General features: G+C 45.6%; 1 protein-coding gene across 1 annotated transcript in view; it reads left to right on the top strand.

Annotated features, from left to right (window-relative positions):
• The window catches only part of LOC119966077 (3-hydroxyisobutyrate dehydrogenase, mitochondrial-like), a 185,434-nt gene extending 177,053 nt beyond the window's left edge, over positions 1-8,381 (top strand). The window contains exons 7-8 of the mRNA XM_038797268.1: positions 6,767-6,923; positions 8,205-8,381. Coding sequence (XP_038653196.1) covers positions 6,767-6,923; positions 8,205-8,363 — 316 coding nt within the window. The 3' untranslated portion in view covers positions 8,364-8,381. The remainder of the gene's footprint in view (positions 1-6,766; positions 6,924-8,204) is intronic.
• Positions 8,382-16,611: the final 8,230 nt, after the last annotated feature.

Below are 16,611 nucleotides of genomic sequence, written 5' to 3'. Positions count from 1 at the left end.
AATTCAGTAAGGTTGGTCAATTAAGATTTTTCCTTTTGAAACCCATGCTGACTATTCATTATTGTATTTTTCTTTCCAAGATATTCTTCTATTCTCTCCTTAGTTAGGGATTCAATTATATATTTATCACTGATGTTAAGATGACTGGCCTATTATTCCTAGCGCATAATTTTTCTCCTTTTTTATATATAGGTGTTACGTTAGCTATCCAGCAATCTTCTGGCACTGCACCTTTTCTTATCCAATTATTAAATAGATGTTGTAATGCCTCTGATATCTAAATGGGGCTGCTAATTGTGTACAAAGCCCCAAAAACAGCAGTGTGATGAATGATAACATAATATCTGTTTTGAGAGATGTCAGTTGATGGGTAAACATTGGCAGGTGATAGGGAGACCTCTGGTGCTTTTCTGCACATTGTAGCTGGTATCTATTCTGTCCATGCATATAGCAGGCAGGTCCCCAGTTTAGTGCATTATCCAAAAGACTGCACTGTCAATAGTAGTCTCTCATTACACTCAAAACGTCAGTCTATATTAATTGCAGGGAGTTGAATTCACAAGCATTTTATTTGGAGGTGAAATCCTACCAACTAAGCAAAGCAGATAGGTATTAATGAAGGGTTGAACTGGGTAGTGCCATCATCAAGATGGAAGGCAATTGCAAGCTGCAGATGAATTAAAGCAAAGGGACCACCCATCATCAACCTTAGAATCAAACAAGGCAAGGATGCACTCAGACCAGTTCATAGAATCCCTACAGTGCAGAAGGAGGCCATTCCGCCCATTGAGTCTTCTGACCCTTTGAAAGAGCACACTACCTAGGCCCACTCCCCCGCCCTTTCCCTGTAACCCCATCACCCCAACTAATGTGCCCATCTTTGGACTGTGGGAGGAAACCGAAACACCCGGAGGAAACCCAAGCAGACATGGGGAGAATGTGAAAACTCCATATAGTCAGTCACCCAAGGCTGGAATTGAACCCTGGTCCCTAGCTCTGTGAAACACCAGTGCCAACCACTGTGCCACCATGCCAACCCCTTACACAGTTGACCCTACCAAGCCTTCCTCACTAACATCTGTGGACCTGTGCCAATATTGGGTCTGCTGTACAAAGACTAGTTAAGCAACAGCCTGATATGGTCATGCTCACTGAATAATATCTTACAGAAAATGTCCCAGGCACCTCCATCACCATCCCTGGGTATGTCCTGTCTCACCAGAGGCAGCAGAACAAACCCTCCAGAGAAGACTCTAAAGCACCATCAGTTGGTGATTCAGCAATGATACTAAGAACCTTCAACTTTGACTGTGGACCCCATGAGGTCTCATAGCATCAGATCAAACGTTGACAAGGAAGCCTCCTATTGATTAACAAGTACTGCTCTCTTGCAATCATTGCCATCAAACCATCAATGTAGAGTGCAGGATGGCATGCTAAGAGCAGCAGCAGGCATATTTGCAAATGAGATGCCAACCTGGTGAAACTACAACACGACTACAGGCGGAGCCAAACAACAGAAGCAGCATGCTATAGATTGAGCTACAAACCTCACAACCAATGCATCAGATCAATGTTCTACAGTACTGCCAGATCTAGGGCTGGATTCTCCATTCTCCCAGCAGCATGTTCTCAGTGGTGCGTTGTTCGCAGACAGCGGGATTCTCTACTCCGCTTGTCAATGGGATTTCCCATGGAAGCCACCCCACGCTTCCGGGAAAACTGCGGGCGGGGGTACACTGCCAGCGAGAACAGAGAATCCCAACGGCCGAAGAATTCCGGCCCCAATCTTTAAATTATGGTGGCCAATTAAACATCTAATGGGAGACGGTTCCTTAATTAACTTCATCCTCCATGATAATGGAACGCAGCATTTGAGTACAGAAGACAATAATAATAATAATTTATTGTCACAAGTAGGCTTCAGTGAAGTTACTGTGAAAAGCTCCTGGTCGCCACATTCCGGCGCCTGTTCAGGGAGGCCAGTACGAGAATTGAACCCACACTGCTGGTCTTGTTCTGCATTACAAGCCAGCTGTTTAGCCCACTGTGCTAAACTAGCCCCTTTGTTTGAAGGTTTTGCAATAATCATCAGCCAGATGTGCCGAGCACATGGTCTTGGCCTCCTGCGGTCCCAATATCACATATGTCAGTCTTCATGCAATTTGATTAACGGCTTGTAATGTCAAGAAATAGCCGAGCACACTGGATGCAGCAAAGGCTCAGGGCCCAAAGATATCTTGGTGGTGGCAGCATTAAAAACTTAAAAACTTGACGGCAGAATTAGCCCCACCTCGAGCCAAGCTGTTGCAGTACTCGACTCAACAAAGTGGAAAATTGCTGAGTAGAGTCAATAGGCGAAATTCTCCGCAACGGCCGACGCCAGAGTGAAACCCAGAGTGTTTCACTCCGGCGTCGGAGGCCGCTCCTCGCCCCGTATTCCAAGCGTGAACCTGTCGGGGTCGTCAGGGCGCTCGGGCCGGAGAGTCGCCGAGAAACGATTCTCCGAGCGGCGTGTCGCAAAACGCGACACGCCATTTTGGGGGGGTGGGAGAATCGCGGGGGGTGCCAGAGCGGCCCTCCCGCGATTCTCCCACTCGGCGTGGGGAGCAGAGAAACGCGCCCAATCTGTCTGCAAAAAGCACGACAAATCCATTCCAGCCAATTACTCCCTAACCATTCCAGCCAATTACTCCCTATCAGTCTACTGAATCATGAGCAAAATTATGCAAAGTGTCAGTGACACAGCTATCAAGTTGCACTTTCAGTTTGGGTTCTGTTAGGGCCGCTCAGCTCCAACCTTATTGCATGCCTAGTCGAAACATGGTCTGAAGAGCTGGACCCAAGAGGTGAGATCAGAATAACTGCCCTTGACATCAAGGCTGCATTTAATTGAAGAGCCTTAGTAAGATTGAAGTCATTGGAAATCGGAAGAAAACTCTTCCCTGGTTGAAGTTGCACCAAACACAAAGGAAGACAGTTGTCTGTACTTGGACATTGCTGAAGGAGTTCCTCAGGGTAGTGTCCTGAGCCCAACCATATTGGCTGCTTCATGAATGACCTTCCCCTCATCATAAGGCCAGAATTGAGTTGTTTGCTGAGAATTGCAAAGTGTTCAATTCCATTCGCAACTGTTCAGATACTGAATCAATCTATCTCCACATGCTGGAAGACCTAGACAATATTCAGGCTTGGGAAGTGACAAGTGACATCCGTGCTTCAGCAAAAGAGAATCCAACCATCTCCCCTTGAAATTGAGCAACATTACCAGTGCTGAACCACACTGGTAATCAACATCATGGGGGTCATCATTGACCAGATATTTAACTAGACAAACCACATAATTACTATGTCTACATGATCAGGTCAGAGACTGTCCTGTGGCAAGCAACTCAACTCCTGGCTCTCCAAAGCCCATCTACCACTTACAAGGCAGAAGTCAGGAGTGTGATGGAATACTCTCTACTTGCCTGAGTGAGTGCAGCTCGAGAAGCTAGACATCATCCAAGACAAAGCAGCCCACTTGATTTGTACCCCAGCCATAAACATTCAGTCCCTTCACTACTGATGCACAGTGGCAGCAGTGTGTACCATCTGTTAAGATGTATTGCAGGAACTCACCAAGGCTCCTTAGCCACCACTTGTTGGAGTGCAGCTCCAACAAAACTCAAGGAGCTCAACGCCTTCCAAGACAAAGCAGCCCACTTAGTTGGCACCACGTCCACACCTTGATTATTCATTCTTTCAATCACCAATGTACCATTTCTGCTGTGTGCATCATCTACAAGGTGCACTGCAGCACCTTGCCATGGTTTCTTTGACAGCAACTTCCAAACCCATGACCTCTAACATCTGGAAGAAGGATAGCAAGTTGAAGGGAATACCACCACCTGTAAGTTCTTCTCCAAGTCGCACATCACTGTCCCTGTGTCAAAATCTAGGAACTTGCCACATAACAAACGATCAATGGAATTTATGCAGTAGGTTTGAGGCGTTGCATTTGGCAGAAGGAATAGGGAGAGGCAGTATAGACATAATGGCATTGATCTAACAGACATGCAGAGACTGAGGGTTCTGGGATTCACATTCATACATGTTTGAAAGTGACAGGAAATATTGAGAGAGTTGTTCGCAAAACATACGATTCCCCCCCCCCCCCCCCCCCAAATGGCGTGTCGCAAAATGCGACACGCCGCTCGGAGAATCGCGGGTTCTCGAGGACCCGCGATTCTCCGGCCCGAATGGGCCGAGCAGCCTGCTGTTCCCGACCTGTTCATGCCAGCGGCAACCACACCTGGTCTCTGCCGGCGTGAACATCACGCAAAAGGTGAGTTTGGAGCCTGTGGTGCCCACCGATCGTCGGGTCGGAGTCTCCAAAAGACGCACTCTTTCCCCTCTGCCACCCCGCAGGATCAAGCCGCCACGTCTTGCGGGGCAGCGGAGGGGAAGACGGCAACTGCGCATGCGTGGGTTGGCGCCGGCCAACCTGCGCATGCGCGGCTGACATCATTAGGCGCCGCTGGCCATGTCATTCTCGGTACGCTGGGCCTTGACGCCAGCGTCAAGGCCCGGCAGCCGAGGTCCCCGCAACGCCGCTCCTAGCTCCCCCGGGGGGGGGGGGGGGGGGGGGGGGGGGGGGGGAGAATAGGGGGCGAGGAGCGGCCATCCGGCGCCGTCGTGAAACACTCCGGGTTTCACGATGGCGTCGGTCGTTGCGGAGAATTCCGCCCGTGATCTTTGGCTTTATAAATAGAGGCATTGAGTACGAAAGCAGGGAAGTTAACCTGAACCTTCATGGTTCGACCACAGCGAGAGTATTGCGCCTAGTTCTGGTTACCATACGTTCAAATGATTTAAAGGTCCAAAGGAGGAAATTGACCAGAATGGTTGCAGTGAAGAGGAATTTTAGCTACAAGGTTAATTTGGAGAAGCTGGGACTGTTCTCTAAGAGCAAAGGAGATTGAGGGGAGATTTAATAGAGGTGTACATGCTTGTGACAGGTTTGGATAAGATATATAAGCAAAAACTGTTCCCTTACCTTATTAATGCACGGACTAAGGGTCACAAATGCAAGGTTTTAAGCAAGTGACCCAATGGGTGTGTGAGGATGAACATTCTTAAGCAGCAAATGGCAATGATCTGGAAGTGGCTATCTAAAAGGGTGGTGGAAGTAGTAATCCCAAAAGGAAATTGGATGGCCACTTCCTCGCTGTTGTACCCTGCCTGTATCCTCCAATAGCTCTCCTGTGTAATATAACTCCTTTACCTGCAAAAATACAAGCAGAGAATTGTCAACATTGAATTATTACAGTAGAAATTTTTGTGAAATCTATCAGTAATGGCCATGGAGGTGTGTCTTGCATTATGCTACTCCACATTGTTAGTTAACAGGTATTATCACATACAACTTGGTGCTTCTGCATGAGCGTGAGCACATCATTTAATAGTCTCAGATAATGGCCATGTAAAATTAAAAATTCCCTGATGTGGATTTGACATCGCTTCACCCAAAATGTCACCTATTTACAAGTCTAATTATTTTTGACTTTTCATGTAATAAAGTTCTGTACTGTTCCTCACAGTCTGCCATTCATAATATTAGGAATAAGGGTTTGGTTACGACCACAGTTAGTCATTTTGTTTGTCTATTTGCATACTTCCAAGTTAAATGGGCATATTATTGTGCTCTTTATCAGATCATGACATCCCTTTGTGCTTTAATTATATGTTTAAAGAAGCATTTTTTGCAACCTCATGTCAAAATTTCTAATCCTCACCAAAAATAAGCTCCAGGCTTTTCTCTCGAATGCTTGGCACCAATGCCTGTAAAGCATCATAGTTGAATTTGCAACTTTGTGTTTGATATCCTACCACTGAGTTTGAGATTTGTTGGCTAAACCGCAGCATTGGTGAATTTTTTATTTTAAAAAAAATTTAGAGTACCCAATTTGTTTTCCAATCAAGGTGCAATTTAGTGTGACCACTCCACCTACCCATCACATCTTTGGGTTGTGGGGGTGAGACCCATGAGACCTGGGAGAATATGCAAACTCCACACGGACAGTGACCTGGGGCCAGGAGCCAACCCGGGCCCTCGGCGCCATGAAGCAACAGTGTTAACCACTGCCCCACCGTGCCGCCCCTTATTTTGTGCAACTTTTAACAACGCTCATGATTGCAGCTTTTAACTTCATTAATATGCCAGCGTTCGCCAATTGTAAAACATGCAGCATTTACCATCCCCATAGTGAATTGGTATTCTGAAATGTAAAATGACCTGTTTTTAAAAGTCGGAGGAAACATGTGTCACATGTTTAAATTTGAGTAATCATGTTGATTGAATCAGGAAATAAAGGTTCATACTGGAATTTGTTTGTATGTGTTACCTATGGCAATCCTGAGAAATATTTATTGACTGATTAGTTGTTAAGATTCAACAATTCCTGAAACAAAGTGTAGGATAAGCAAAACAGAATGTTGTGTGGATATTATTTTGACACTATTTATATCCAGCCTGTGCAATCCAGAGAATACTGTCTCTTTAAAGTTTATTGACCATGTATTTAATAGCTTGGTTCAATTTGTATATGCTGGGCTGAGTTAGAATCACTTTAATGTCATGTCATAAATCCAAAATAAATGCAGTATTATTTTCGAAGATGCTTGCTAGAACGAGACAAATGGTTATGTAGGGTCAAACAGCAGATAACTGGTCAACCGTACCTGCACTTTGACATTAAAACTACTCATCTGTAACTTTTGACAGGCTGGGGCTTGACCCGAAGCTACTGGCAAAAATTTTGAATATGAGTTCAGGTCGATGCTGGTCAAGCGACACCTACAACCCAGTACCAGGAGTGATGGACGGTGTGCCTTCTGCTAATGATTATCAAGGTGGCTTTACAACAACGTTGATGGCAAAGGTACTGTTTTTTAAAATAAGAAATAATTAGAACTCCATGTTTATTCTCTGTCCCCTTTAGATCACCCATGCCACATGCTGTTTAGTCCACTGAGAGAAGTCAGGAAGATTACTCAAAGGATTTTAATATCATTCTACAGCCAGCTGATTGGAGGTGCTTAACATTGGCATTAAGGCCAATTATTGAGCATCAAATCCTGTCCCCACTGGGATCACGTAATTAGCACACACCATGAAACTTTGGATTTTCTGGACCGTACCACTTTACCTGCCTAGAGAAATTGCACACTTCAGCCCATTTGTGTTCCCTTTTGATGGTCCAGCCAATATGACAACCTCATTATTTGGCGACTTGCACTATCATTATCTGGAATAGTAAAGATATGACTTTGAGAAACCTACTGTGGTTTGGATGAATGCGCTTCCCGTTTCGCTACTTTCTAAATTTCTCCATATTAAACAACATATCCTGATGAGAAGTGCAGTTTTACTCCCTCTCAGTCTATGATAAATGCTGTAGCTCTGGGGAAATGTCTGAACCTCACTCTGTATGCCTTTCCACATTACATAGAAATGGCAAATCCAATACCTCAATCTATTGAGCTGTGTGAACAATGCTTTGGAATGTCATTGTGCCGAGTTACTACATTATTAGTAAGAACATGTGTATACACTATAGTCTGATAAAAATGCACATCCAATATTTAATTCCTTTGAAGAGCTAAAGATCTAAAATTTTAAAAAGTAGCTTTGCGAACAAGATTTGTGGCTTCTATGGAGAGAAAACATGTGACTGTTTTCATTGTGGGTGGGTCTCTGGGAAAAGAAGTGACCCCCTAAATCGGATCGAACCAAACAACACGAGGGAAAGAGGGGAAAAATAGCAGGAAGGGATCGAAGCATTAAGTCCCATCACAAAGCATAGTTCAACATATAATTGGTCGGCAATATACCTTGAAAAGATTGCAAGAGGTTAGAAACTAGTTGTCTGTCTGGAAAGTGTTGTGTGCGCACCACCCAGGCCCACTTCACACAAATGTGCACTTCATATCAGGTAAACAGAAAATGTACCTGATTTCTCAGTAGCTTGGTTGTAGTTTCTAAAATATGATTGCTTTTCATGTGCTTCACTTTGTTGCCGAAAAGAAATGATGGAATGTACTTGTAATTTATTGTAATAATTGTGCAGTCATTTGTGCCCTGAATAGGGCCACAGTGCTGAGTTCTAAAGTGAGGTTTAATAAATCATTCCCCTAACCATCCCTCCATTTCTTCCATTTAGGATCTGGGATTAGCACAGAACACTGCCACAAACACGAAAACCCCTGCTCTTCTAGGAACCTTGTCTCATCAGATTTACAGGATGATGTGTGCACGGGGCTATGCCCAGAAAGACTTCTCTGCAGTGTTTCAGTTCCTGCGTGAAGAGGAGAATATTTAAACTTGACCAATACCAAAATGCATCTTGCGAAGTAGTCATGAGAATGTCAGTGAGTGTTCAAGTAACTTCAGTTGTCCAACAAAAAAAAGACAGGATAATTCTATAGCCATAAATCACAGTCCCAGAGATGCTGTCTAGATTTTTTTTAACAACTGCTTATATAATTGTGCACCCACAAGTCCCTGATTTAACTGTGCGGAATTAGAAGTATTTGGAAACAGATTTGCAAACAAGACAACAAAAAAATGTTTTGAGAAATGAGACTGTTACACATTATATGGGTTTATTCTTTGTTACAGGGGTAATGGTAAGTAGGTAACACTCTTGTTTTATGTTTTTTTGAGTTTCATTACCAATTGCTTCACTAAGAATTGATAAATTATGAATTTTCCTTTTAGCTTTCTGTTTTGTATTCCTGGATAATACGTAGATCAGTGGTCTGTTACGTAATATAAATAGATGGCCACTATTACATTTTCTTTAAATATTTAATTAAAATGTGATTGTAAATCGAAATAAAATTCTATTAATTATATGCCGGCTTCAATCACTTGAGCTTTTTTGACTTGATTCAGAACTTTGGCTAATTTATTTTGAGGTCTCACGGTAAGTTTGTGTTCTCATCCAAGCTATGAAGAGGTGAGAAAAGGGGCATGGATTCTTCATGGTTTCCACTACTCAGTTCATTGTGACACGTTTTTAAAAATTTATACGGATGAATGCACCAATTCAACGTATGTAGTTGACTGTTTACGTGCTGATTCTAAAGAATTCAGTCAGACTGTCTTTATTGAGTTAAACAAAGAGAGGTTCGTTTTTATTGTGCTGAAAACCCACCCAGGTAAAGATATTAAAGTATTGAAAAAATTAAAACACTGTTGCAGCACGTGCACACACGCATGCAAAATTACAAGTTACAAAGTAGAGGAAGTTAACCTTTGGTCAAATTAAGATTCAACAAGCAGTGGCAAATAATAAATAGATTGGAAGTCCATGGTGCTGTTGTTTGCAGCTGAGGCAATTCTTAAAGTTGTAGTCCTTGGTTTTCCCTCTTGGAAACACTGCTGTGGAATTTGAAGCTTCTTTTAGCATGTCTCTCTCTGTTTGCTGTCCACAGTATGAGAGAAGCAAAACCAGGGTCCAACTTAGTTAAGAGAGAGAGGCAGGCAGCCTTACTGCTGCTTTCAGATGTTCATTCTTCAGACTGCCCCAAAGCAAGCAGGGTTTGGTTATAAAATGAATTTCAAGGGCAGCACGGTGGCGCAGTGGTTAGCATTGCTGCCCAGGTTCGATCCCGGCTCTGGGTCACTGTCGGTGTGGAGTTTGCACATTCTCCCCATGTTTGCGTGGGTTTCGTCCCCACAACCCAAAAAGATGTGCAGGGTAGGTGGATTGGCCATGCTAAATTGCCCCTTAATTGGAAAAAAAATGAATTGGCTACTCTAAATTTAAAAAAAAAAAAAAAAAATAAATTTCGAAAAGGTGGATTTGATCACCTGAAATCTTCTTGATGATTGGGGATTCCACAGAAGGTAATTGATCATCTCATGTCTGGACAGACCTTGGCTATTGTTATGACCCAGGTGAATAACTTTAAAATTTCAAGCCATCACTTCTGAATGACCCATTCTTCCATGTGCTGTGCTGTGCGAGGAAGGAAAATATCAAAATCTCCATTGCTACCGTAAACACTCCACCTCTGTCCTGACTTAAATTAGAATGTAGCTATGAAGTGATGCAAATGGTGGCAGCGGTTTTAAGTTTGAGTATGTCTTTGGAGTAATTTTTGACATAAGAAGGGTGAAATTCCACAGAGGGTTGTTTGGGCATGTTGAATTTGTAATCCACATTGGAAACTTCCAGAAGCTGGGGTGGCACAGTGGTTAACACTGCTGTCTCACAATGCCAAGGACTCAGATTCCGTTCCGATCTCGGGTGACCGTGTTGAGTTTACACTCCCCCCCAATGTTTACATGGGTTTCCTCCGGGTGCTCTGGTTTCCTCCCATAGTCCAAAGATGTGCAGGTTAGATAGATTGGCCATGCTAAAATTGCGACTTAGTGTCCAAATGTTAGATGGGGATGGGGCAAGGAATGGCCATGGGAGGGTACTCTTTCAGAGGGTCGGTGCAGACTCGATGGCCGAATGGCCTCCTGCAGTGTAGGGATTCTATGATAAGCTTGACCAAATTCCAGTTAAAGACAAGTTGGGTCAGATCTTTAGACAGTGTTTTTGTTTCAACAGTTGAAACTGCCCTTTTTGAAGAGTCCTATAAGTGAGTCCAGCAGATGAAGTAGAAATTTAATATCGGACATCAGCACACCTCCATATCATAGTCCGCAAAAAAAGTGGGTTGAGAATGCCCAATCTCATTTCAGGTCTAATCAGACACTGGCAGAGGGAAAAGACTTTCACTTCATTAGTCTGACTGATTTTAACCTAATTTTAAAGAATATGGAAAAAACATTAAGAATAATGGATATCCCTGGATATAAATGGAAATGTTTTTGTTCTTAGATAGTCCAAAGATGTGTAGGTGAGGTGGAATCGCTTTGCTAAAATTGCTCCAGAATCCAAAATTGTGGATTGGGTGGGATTGCGGGAAAGTGGGCCTGGGTGGGGTGCCCTTTCAGATGATCAGTACAGATTTGATGGGCCAAATGGCCACTTCCTGCACGGTAGGAATTCTACGGATTCTATATTTTGTTATTTCAAATGCTAATATGCATTTGTGTCCATGCCCCAATCTTCCTACTTTACCTGCATACTCTTTCTATTTAAAAAGTCAATATTGAATTAATTCATTTCTTGATTTGGGTCCTTAGAAACAAGGTTCATAAATTGCAAGGTTGTTTTCTTCCTTTCAGATCTGCAAACTTGCTTTGTAGACCTGACTAAAGATTTTTTTTTAAGTATTCATTTTTATGGGATGTGGGCGTCGCAGGCTAGGCCAGCATTTGTTTCCCATCCCGAGTTGCTCTTGAGAAGGTGGTGGTCAGCTGCCTTTTGAACTGCATCAGTCCGTGTGGTGTAGGTACACCCACAGTGCTGATTGGGAGGGAGTTCCAGGATTTTGACCCAGCGACAGTGAAGGAACGGCGATATATTTCCAAGTCAGGATGGTGAGTGACTTGGAGCGGACCATCCAGGTGGTTGCATTCTCATGTATTTGCTACTCTTGCCCTTCTAGATGGTAGTGGGTTTCGAGGGTGCTGCCTAAGGAGCCTTTGGGAATTCCTGTAGTGCATCTTTTAGATGGTACACACTGCAGCTACTGTGCATTGGTGGTGGAGGGAATGAATGTTTGTGGAAGGGGTGCCAATCAAGCGGGCTGCTTTGTCCCGGATGGTGTCGAGCTTCTTGAGTATTAGATAGAACAGTACAGCACAGAACAGGCCCTTCGGCCCTCGATGTGCCGAGCAATGATCACCCTACTCAAACCCACGTATCCACCCTATACCCGTAACCCAACAACCCCCCTCTTAACCTTACTTTTTAGGACACTATGGGCAATTTAGCATAGCCAATCCACCTAACCTGCACATCTTTGGACTGTGGGAGGAAACCGGAGCACCCGGAGGAAACCCACGCACACACGGGGAGGACGTGCAGACTCCGCACAGACAGTTGTTGGAGCTGCACTCACCCAGGCAAGTGGGAGTATTACATCGCTCCTGAGTTGTGCCTTGTAGATGGTGGACAGGCTTTAGGGAGTCAGAAGGTGAGTCCCCACAGGATTCCTAATCTCTGACCTGCTCTTGTAGCCACAGTATTTATATGGCTCGTCCAATTCAGCTGGTCAGTGGTCAGAGATGCCGGCATTGGACTGGGGTGAGCACAGTAAGAAGTCTTACAACACCAGGTTAAAATCCAACATGTTTGTTTCAAACACGAGCTTTCGGAGCACTGCTCCTTCCTCAGGTGTCGGCCATGTCGGCCTTTATGCTTTTCAGATGCATGAACACACGGGCCCTCTTGACTGGCCAGTTCAGCCCCCCCCCCCCCCCCCCCCCCCCCCCCCCCCCGATCAACCATAGCCCTTCCTAGGCCAGCCTCCAGCCCGCGCCCCGCATCTCTTGGGCGTCCACCATCATCGACCCTCACCCTGTCACCTTTCGTCAGTCCCTCTCCTGCCAGCAGACTTCTATTCCCTCTCCCTCCCCCCCCCCCCCCCCCACCCCATAACAAAATAACAGTCCCAACCCCCATCAACACACTCACCATCTGCTCACCCCCCACTACACTTCCGTGAGCTAGCCTGCCCAGCTAGCCTGGTCACCCCCGCCCATGGCGCCAAGCATCCTACCCCCCCCTACTGATCCCCCACCCCCCGCTCGACCATCCTCCCAGTGTAAACTTTACAATCCCCACCAAACACAAAGAAAAAAGCAATCCACCATCCCCCATCAAAAACAAACCCAAAGCCCAAAACAGAGCTAAGCCCCAAATACAGTGCAAAAGTGCAGAAGAAAACCAAAATACAAAATATAAACGTCCCTTCCAGAGTTCAATGTCCTCATTCTCCTGCTGGTCCATTGATTCTAATAAATTCTATAGTCTCCTCTGCCGACCCAAAATAGAATTCCTGTCTTTCATACGTTACCCACGGAAGCTCTGGATGCAGCATGCCGAAATTCACCCCCTTCTGAAAGTGGGCTGACTTTTGTAGCCACCTAAGATGGACACTGGGCTAACAAAATGGAGAACTGCTAAGACTGTAGGGAGAAAACCGTTTTAGCCAGGACAAGCAGTCTGCAAAGGCTAATTAGCATTCTGCACGTAACAAAACTAGTTTATGGCCAGGTGGAAGATCTCAACCAAAGGTGTAAATAGCAAAACACTTTGCATAGTAATGAGGCAATCCAGATCTGGGCACACACAATAGCAACATTTGGGTTTGAATGGATACTTTAAGTGGACGCCCAGACGAAACGGCACCAGAAGTATCCATCACAAAAGACCGTAGAGACCGCCCCACCCATCGAGAAGAGACCCTCAGATTGGGGGATTTGTAAGACATCGATTGGGAAATGATCCAATCGATACATGGCAGGTAAAGGCCCGCCCCGAAAAGGCACGGACATTGGGGGCCCTATAAAGATAGACCCCGCACATGGTTCTGTCTGTTTTGCTCCGGCCTCGCTGTCTGTTGTTGCTCCGGCTTGCTGTTTCGACTCCGACTTCAGCCGTTGATCCTGTCTTCCATCACCAGCCGTTGAGCACCAGCCATCGTTCAGTAAGTGCCAAAACGACGCTCGCTACGTGAACCCAGCCTTGCCTATACATTAATCGACTAGTAACGAACAGAAGGTGCAGCCCAGAGAGGAACAAAGGCCTTGTCCCCTGACCTTGCTGGTTCCTACTTAGATAAGTATTTAGTCGTTTAATAGTAGAAATAGGTATTAGTCTTTAGCGTGTGCATGCGTATTTATTATATTTGTATAATAAATATTGATCGTTTGAACTTACTAATCGGTGTATAGTTTTATTACTTTGAACCTGACCTTGAAATACTTGTGAGGTGTCTAGATACGGCACCTGGCGACTCCGAGCTGAAAATACACACACAGAGCTGTAGCAGTGTTAAGCACACGGCCTTCAAACGAAGGCGTGTTAATACACTCCAATAAACGCGTAATACACTCAAGTAAAACGTGCAACACTTTACCTTAATGAAGCTCGCTCTCCATTTGGCCAGCTCCGCACCCGGGTCCTGATAAACACGCAGCTCGTTGCCTTCCCATGTACAGCGCCTCGTCTGCCAGGTCCACCTCAAAATCCATTGCTTATCCAGGAACCTGTGCAATTGCACACCATCGCCCCGGCAGCTCGTTTCTCTATTACTTTCTCATAAGTGCCCTGTGCGCTGGTCCGTCTCCAAGGCCCGAATGAATGCTCCTTCACCCAGCAGCTTCTCGAGCATCCACGCCATGCACCGGTGTCTGCTCCCTCAATGCCCTCCGGAAGGCCCACAATCCTCAAGTTCTGCCTGCGCGACCTATTCTCCTGGTCCGCCACTTTATCCTGCAGCCTCTTCTGTTGATCTCTCATCGACCCCATCTCATCAGCCATCGAGGTGAGCTGCTCCTCGTGCTTCCCCATCGCCTCCTCCACCTTCCAGATCGCCTGGCCCTGGGCCTCAACCTTACTTCCATGCAGTCAATCCCCGCCTTTATAGGATCCACCACCCTGGCCAGGTCCTCCAAGTTCTCCTTCCTCTGCAGGGCAAACCTTTCCTGGACAAAGGTCCCAAACTGCTCCGTCGACCACTGGGCCGGCAGACTCGGACCATCTTCCATCTTCCCCTGTGTCGCAGGCTCCACACCAAATTTCAACAGTTGTTCCCTCCTTTTTCGACCACTTCTGGTCCACAAATCCAAAAACCGGTGGGATTCTCTCTTCTTCCACCTCTCCTGCACCTGATACCATCACTCAGCTCCGCTGTTAGCCAGGAGAAAAGTCCAAAATGTCCACCGCGAACGGGAACCACCAAATGTGCGACCACTCACTCTATGGTCACACCAGAAGTCTGGATGTTAACTTTTTCAAGGTATAGGAATTTCATTAAGTCCCCCAGCCACACTGACGCACAGGGCGGAGAAGCTGACGTCCACCCCAATAGGCCCCGCCTGCGAGCAGTCAGTAGGCATAAGCTAAAACATCCGCCCCCGTCTGCAGGCCCATCACCTCAAATATGGCCCCTAGGGGATTGGACTCCAAAACCATTCACAAGATTGTTAATATGGTGCTGAATAAGGAGCCCCAAAACCTCCCAACTCAGGGCAGGATCAGAACATATGCACATGATTAGCCGGGCCCCTCCCACACCGTTCACACCACATGTCCGCCACTCCCGCTAACCATCAACTCGTCCTCGACCTCGTTAAATGCGCCCTATGCACCACCTTTAACTGTAACCACAAGGCGTGTGCGATGGTCACTCCTACTGATACTGTCATGGACAGGTGCATCTGGTATGTTTTTCCCCCCTTATTGATTCCCTCACCACCTGTCGCAGATCCAGTCCTTTAGGACTTTGCCAGTGTGGTCAGAACTGGTGTTACCGAGTCACTCTTGGTGATGGACATTGAAATCCCCCAACTGGAGTAAATTCTGCGCCCTTGCCACACCTCAAAGTGGTTTTCAACATGGAGGAGTACTGATTCATCATCTCAGGGTGGAAGGTACGTGATAATCAGCAGGATCTATCTTTCAGGATTTTTGACAGTGGCCCACGTTTGACCTGAAAAGTCCTGAGTCTTCATCTGCTCCAGGGTCGATGTTGAAGAATCCCAAGACAACTCCCTCCCAACTGTATACCACTGTGCTGCCGCCACCTCTGCTGTGTCTGTCCTACCGGTGGGACTTTGCACGGTGGTCTGTCCAGTTTCATTCCTTTTGTAGTGGTTTTGATACAGCTGAGTGGCATGCTAGGTCATTTCATCAACCACATTGCTGTGGATCTGGAGTCACATATAGGCCAGATGAGGTTTCCTTCCCTAAAGGACATTTGTGAACCAGCTGGGTTTTTAACAACAAGAATGATTTCAAGGGCATCATTAGACTCTTAATTCCTGATATTTATTGGATTAAATTTCCACTATCTATTGTGGAGGGATTTGAACTCAGGTACCCAGAGTATTACCCTGGGTTACTGAATCACCGGTCCAGTGACAATACCACTATGCTATCATCTTCCTGTTTGCTATCTGATTTGCCACAGTATAGAAGCCAAGGTTATTTTCTTTTCCTAACCAATTAGCTTCCCCTCTCCTCCCTGATTGTTGGAATGCAATTCCAAATGTGCCTGTTGCTTTTGATAGTTTAGCAGGATGCCATTGTATGGGTCCTTCCCATTTTTCAGTTTATTCCCTTTGTAGCCATCTGGGATGGCCACTAAACAACTAGGTACAGAGAAACTCGCAAAGCCTAGCAGGTAAAATGGACAAGGCAAGACTCAGGCAGGCTCAGAGCCTGAAATGTATATTTGCAAGCAAGAGGTCCAGACAGTATCGAAACTCCGAACAATTAGCATTTTAGATTGGCTGATTAGCATTTGATGGCCCATCTCCACCAGAACAAAGGACTGGTACTCGAGCGAACGGTACAGTCCCAGACATTTCGGCGCCACTCTCTATTCAGAGGAAGCGTCAACAACGGGGTCAGTGACCGCTTGGGACACGCCCCACCATCCAGATCCCCACCCACTTATTGGTTAGGAATCAAATGGAGTAATCAGGGAATCACC

This window comes from Scyliorhinus canicula, chromosome 5 (assembly GCF_902713615.1).
Source record: "Scyliorhinus canicula chromosome 5, sScyCan1.1, whole genome shotgun sequence".
In the NCBI taxonomy this organism is placed as follows: Eukaryota; Metazoa; Chordata; class Chondrichthyes; order Carcharhiniformes; family Scyliorhinidae; genus Scyliorhinus; species Scyliorhinus canicula.
This window is presented reverse-complemented; position numbering and strand designations above follow the sequence as displayed.